The sequence below is a fragment of the Mustela nigripes genome, chromosome 12, assembly GCF_022355385.1.
Source record: "Mustela nigripes isolate SB6536 chromosome 12, MUSNIG.SB6536, whole genome shotgun sequence".
Taxonomy (NCBI): Eukaryota; Metazoa; Chordata; class Mammalia; order Carnivora; family Mustelidae; genus Mustela; species Mustela nigripes.
In genome coordinates, this window is record NC_081568.1 from 68853203 (window position 1) to 68859654 (window position 6452).

A 6452-nucleotide genomic window follows, 5' to 3' on the forward strand; every position below is an offset into this window, starting at 1 on the left:
ACTCTGGCAAGCAGTGATTGGCTTGAGACTAATTCAGAGTATTTATTGATCTTTTAGAAATCCATCTTGGATGGATCACACATCCAAAGCATCACAAAGTTGTCTCCTATTTGAAACTAAACAGTGCCAGGACACCTGAATGGCTCAGTTGGTTAAGCATTCGACTCTTGGTTTCAGCTCAGGTCATGATCTCAGGGTTGTGAGACTGAACCCCAAGTCAGGCTCAACGCTGAGCGCAACATCTGCTTGTGATTCTCTCTCTCCCTCTGCCCCTCCCCTGTTCATGCACCCTCAAATAGATAAATTCTCAAAATAAATAAATAAATTTAACAGTATGTAAAGTATAAGAATTGTACATTTTTATAGAATCACCTTCTATAATTCGCAGTTAGTAATGGAAAAGTATATGAAACTATGCCAAAAATTTAATTACTGGGCTCAAATGTGATATCTTAGAGGAATTATGTTGCCACTTGTTTCCCCCCCCCGCCCCCGCACTGGAAAATAGTTTTTATTGAGATCCCACCAGCTACACAATCTGCTCCTGACATTAAGCTCCTTCTTCCTTTGCAATTCGGTCTTTCTTAAGTGGTCCCATGAACGCTTTCTTCTCCTCCACCGTCTGGAATCGGCCATGGCCAAACTTGGAGGTGGTGTCGATGAACTTAAGGTCGATCTTCTCCAGGGCCCGCCGTTTGGTCTGCACCAGCAAGGACTTGCGGAGCGTAAGCACTCGCTTCTTGGTTCCCACCACACAGCCCTTCAGCATGATGAAGTCATTGGTCACTTCACCATAGTGGACAAAACCACCCAGGGGGTTGATGCTCTTGTCAGACAGATCGTAGTCGGTGGAGGCATTGTTCTTAATCAGCTTGTCGTCCTTGATGAGGTAGCCCTGGCCAATCTTGTAGATCTTCTTGTTGATCTCCGTGCGGTGATGGTAGCCTTTCTGCCCAGCCTGAGCCACAGAGAAGGCCACGCGGGCAGGATGCCAAGCCCCAATACACGCAACCTTGTGCAGGCCCCGGTGGGTTTTGCGGGGTAGCTTCTTGGTGTGCCAGCGGCTGGTGACCCCTTTGTAGCCTTTGCCCTTGGTGACACCAATGACATCGATCATCTTGTCCTGCCCAAACACTTGGTTCACAGGCACCTGCTGCTCCAGCCTCTCCCGGGCCCAGTCCAGCTTCTCAGCCACTGTGCCTCCGTTCACCTGGATCTCCATGAGGTGGGCCTTCTTCTGGCGCAGAGGAAGCAGACGCATCTGGGTGTGGGCAATGACCCGGATCACCTGGCAGTACTTCTTCATGCTGTTGAAGTCCTTCTCGAGTTGCTTTTTGCCATCATCATCCTGCCACTTCTTACAGTACTTAGTGAAGGCCTTCTTCTTAGACTTATGCCAGTTCTTATAAAAGCGCCTTTTGCATTCATCACTGATGTGCTCAGCAAAGATGGTCTTAAAGATACGGAGGCCTCGAGGGGTTTCCACGTAGCCCATGATGCCCACAACCACCATGGGTGGTGTCTCCACAATGGTCACAGCCTCCACAACTTCCTTCTTGTTCACCTTGGATCCTGGCCTGTCCACCTCCCGCACGATGTGAGTCATGCCGGCCTTATAGCCCAGGAAGGCTGTGAGATGAACAGGCCTGGAAGAGTCATCCTTGGGGAAGCTCTTCACCTTCCCATGGTGCCGGCTGCTGCGTTTCCGAGGCAAGAACCCCAGGGACCAGTGCCTGGGAGCGGAGAATTTCCTGTGAGACATTTCGCCGCCGAATCCTGCCGGTAGAGGCCACTTGTTTTTATAATGACCTATATTAGTGTACTCATTTGACTAATGACTGTAATGGTCACTAGCTTGGTATAGTTTCTATTTAGTACAGGTGCTCAGGTAAATCCACTTGAGTGATAATTCCTCTGTGTTTCCTGTAGCATCTCTTCATTTCTTTTTTGTAGAAGGAAATACGGGATACTAGGCATACCTCTGTCAGCCTCACAGTGGAACACTGACTGCTTTGCATGTAGCATGTTTGATGCTACATTTAACATGTTTGATAAATTTCAGCTATGACAGTTATACTTTTACGATCCTATAAAATGGAAGGCCATTTTAGGAGGAAAGACAATTTGCTCTGAGAGAAAACAGACAAAATGCTTTTGTAAGGTCTCTTTTTTCTTTTTTCTGTTTCTGAGTGGGAATGAAAAAAGAAGGCTCCTGAACAGGTATTGTTTATATGATGCCACCACCATTAGTCTGCTGGTTCTCAGACTCAGCTGTGGGCAGGCATATATTCTTTGAATATAAGAACATGTATCACCTAGTTGAGTACTGCTTTTCACAAAATACAGAGATAAAACGACTTGTCTCCAATCTGATTTCCTAGGCAAAAGCATAAACACATGCCATAAATATTCAGAATTGACCTTCATGAAAAACCTCTATGAATTAATGCCTCTTATAGATGCTCTAAATTTAAAGATCAGGTGATTTATGGTAACACAAAAATACTAAACTCTAGTTAAACATTAGAAAGTCATTTATCAATTCTACTATACTTAATTTTCTTTCCCATCATGTTCTTATTCCAGCTTCTTTTCTACAATAGGATTTCTAGGGCATCAACTTTTATTTCCACACATAGCAAGATTGCCTCTCATGGGGAATGAGACTTAAGCACGTCAAAAGTATTTTCTATAAAGTTTTTGTGACAAACACTGTAATAGAAATTCTGTTACTATAATAAGGATAACAAACACTTTCAAGTTGACAACTCTGATATATTAATAGGTAAATGAATTGTGATTTGGAATGCATTGACTTAAATCAGCTATAGATTTGACTTCTGCCTGCTGTGTCACAGCACGTTATTTTCAAATAGTGTAAATGACTAAGAACAACTAAAAGCTTAAAAGGATTTAATATCATGCAGTGTCAGGGAAAAAAGAGAACATGCTTAATGGCACATTAATTAATGCTGAATTAAAATTGAATTCTATGAGTTACAAATGCATCAGGGAATTGGTTTTAATCTTTGCAACCACAATGGGTAACATAAATTAATGACAGAGCAGAGAATGCTGTCAACTGTGTTATTCCATCTTACAGGAAAGCAACTGCTTACAAAAAAATTTCTCTACAGGCAAAGTGGAACTCATAATTGACAGCAAAAGATAGAAAGGAGGACAGTGTCATAAGCTTTATGAAAGCATTCCAGAACTCTAAATTAGAAAAATCTTTCCTTCCACACTTTGACCGCAAAGAGCCTACTGAATCCTGATTTTTGTGTCTGAAGTTCACTAACAGAAGGGTGCTAAGAAAAAAAAAAAAAAAAAAAAAAGATGGAAATATAGACAGTAGTCCCTTTCTCCAGCAGAGAATACACACATGCACACATAGGCAAACTGAAAACTTCTTGGAGGTATACCTTTAATAGCTTTCTTTGCGTGCCATTGTGAGAAATTCTGACTTTCAGGACCCACTCTAAGGTCAAGACCTCCCCAAGGACCAGATTCATCTCGCTGATTCCTGGAAGTCGTGACTTCTTTCATATGATCCCATCAGCTCTTTAAAGCCTAGTAGAAGCTGGCAAGGCATCTCTCCTGCCTGTGCTCAGGTTGCTGGATATAATTTTTTATCTTGTTCTCTCTTCTCCACTTCCTTTGTATTTTCTTCTGAGAAGCTTCCTTGCCCCTGACCTGCCACAGGCTCATCCCGTGCCTCCCCCCCACCCCCATTCCTCATTTTCATACAACCTGTGGCTGTGGCCAGGTTTCTGTCCCCTACTGTGTGGTTATGTCTGATGGGGGCTTCCTGTCCTCCTCCTCCGTCTCTAACTCTCTTGAACAGATTTTTTTCAAGCTTAGGTTGACGTTAACCCTAATTACACAAGAGTATATCTGGAAATGAGAAGCAACTAATATGAAAATAAATGCTTGTGGGAAAGATGTGCAAATTCACTTGGAAATGTTAGGCAAATGTCAGTTTATTATTCTAAGTCGAAATGCAAATATAGCCCATCCTGATTTCACCTTCCCTTCCCATTACTAAAACTAAGTGAAATTATTGGGATGTTAATGGTTTTTCCGGCAGGTACTTCCCTCCTTCTGTGAAATAATCTAGGTCATTAAATCTTTCAGTAACTGCCCATCACTTACACAGGTTTAAAGAAGGAGAAATATAGGCTTTTCTTCTACTAAACAAATTGCATGGAGATACATATATAATTGGGAGTATATGTATTCCAAGTGGTTCCCTAGTGAATTAGGACAGAGATAGGCATTTGAACTTTGAAATGGAAAGGAGCAAGCTTCACATTCAACCTCTGCTTTCACTGATTTGAATTTAGGGATTCATATGGTGAGCATCTTGTAAATATAAAACCAAAGTATGAGAAAAAGTCTTACAGAGAAGAAAATGTATATTCAATCTTAAAGAAATACTTGCCCCCAGTAAATTGGCTGTTCTCTAATCTGGAACAAATGTATATAGTTAAAGGAGCTTTCTCAATTTAAACTCACCATGTAAAACTTGGAAAATATCATAGAAACTGATTATTCCTGGAACATATCCCAGGATATTACTTACTAAAGACTTCCTAGGAAAATTCATTTTGATTTAGGCCTAAATCTTGGATCAGATACTTTTAAAGGCTATGAATATATGCATTATTTACCAGGGTAGGGCTTAGAAGTTGTTCATACATAAAATGCCCCATCCTTAATACATAAACCTGAACTAAAACTAAACCTGCAGGGTATTCATGACAATTCATGCAAAGTAAGAATTATGCAGAAAAGTGCATCCTTGCATACTAAAAATGGAAAACACTGTCCCTACCCAAGTCTCTGCTCCCTTGTTAAGACAGTCAGCCTTTAGCAATAAAAAGCTTTCCCTCAAGAAACTTGGTATGCTTATTAAGCATCTGCACCTCATGTCCCTGAGGGCCAGTTTACTTTCCTAGTCTACCTTTCCCTTTTCCCTTCAAAGTCTCCACTCCACTTGATTACTTTCCCTTATTTTCCTTGGAATGTGACCATTTTTTCTGACTCTCCATTTTTCTCAGACCATCTGGAGTGTTCCGTCATTAAAGAACTTGATTATACTTTCCCTCTACCACAGAGCTTTGGCAGATTACCCCGGAGCTCCTTCCCTCAGCTGCATGGGTTGTCTCTTGGGTCTGCGTCAACTTCCTAGGCCTTTACCATTTATACGTCAGTATCATGAGTTTTTGTTTGCTTCTTTTGTTTGTTTGCTTTGCAGTAGTTTTTCACTCCATTTAAATGGCAAACTTCATAAAGTAGGCAATGACCCTGATTTTTTTTAATCCCCCCTCCTTCTATTATAGTGCCTTGCCCATTATGTATACTGAGTAGATACTGGTGTTTTGAATGCGCTAATGAAGTGATTAAAGATACCCTGAACATTTCACATCAATGTTCTAATTCTTTGAGGCCAGCTTGGACTCTGCTTAAACTGAACTGTTAGGTATTTGACCCCATAGATAGAGTGCTGCTCAAAAAATGGGCTGGAGACCCTCGCTGGAACATAATGTGTTTGTTGGTGGCCCCTGCCCAGATATGAAATTAAGTCAGACTGTGAACAGACTATCCACTAAACACACTATAGAGTTCAGCTGACCTTTTTTTTTTTAAGCAAGTCTTTCTCAATGAAGCAAGCATCAGTACACTTAACAAATACCAAGATAGGAGTTCTATTTTTATAGGAGGATAGCGGGCACCTTCTAGTTGACAATTCTGATATGTTAATGGGAAAATGAATTATGATTCATTAGATTTACATTTTAGCAGAAGCTCTTCTGATGTCATGTTGGACCCATAACAAATAGTTTAGACCTGCTCCTTAAGCAGCACTGGTCACAGTTCATGTATTTTGTACTTTGCTGTGTATAGACTTTATGTTCTTAAATCTGTAATTTCCTTAAGTCTCAGTTTCTTCACCTACGAAAAGAGGATAATCATGTATTCTGTCCAGGTACCTAGCGAGTCCGGCGCGGAGGTTTAAAGACCCTTTGGGGGTTGCCCGTCCGCCTCGGGTTGGGGCAGTCGGGCCTGTTGGGAGGAGGTTCCCTTCTCCCCCAGACTCCGCCACCCACCGCACCCCCGGGGCGGGAGTTGCCGCGCCACGCCACAGTCTTTGGGTGGCCGTTGGGAGGGGGCTACGCGGCGGCCCCATGGGGCCGTGCGTGTGCTTGTGCCCCGCATCCCGGGGGGGCGGGAGGGGGCAGGTGGGAACCCCCTGAGCGCCTGTGGGAAAAAAAAAAAGAAAAAAGAATAAAGAATAAAAAAAAAATCACGTATTCTGCACAGAAGTTTCATAAGGATTAAAATTTTGAAATGCGTGAAAAGCTTTTAGCCAAAGACCTGGTACCTGTTAGCTCTAAGTACTAGAGCTAACAGTACTGTGACTGTTAGTTAAGTTATACCTTATGTACCAC

General features: G+C 42.2%; 1 protein-coding gene across 1 annotated transcript; it reads right to left on the reverse strand.

Moving 5' to 3' along the window:
• Positions 1-491: 491 nt before the first annotated feature.
• LOC132027863 (large ribosomal subunit protein uL3-like) lies at positions 492-1783 on the reverse strand. Its single transcript, XM_059416588.1, has one exon. It carries the CDS (start codon positions 1760-1762, stop codon positions 551-553), a length of 1212 nt encoding a protein of 403 aa, XP_059272571.1. The 5' UTR covers positions 1763-1783; the 3' UTR covers positions 492-550.
• Between the last annotated feature and the right edge of the window lie 4669 nt (positions 1784-6452).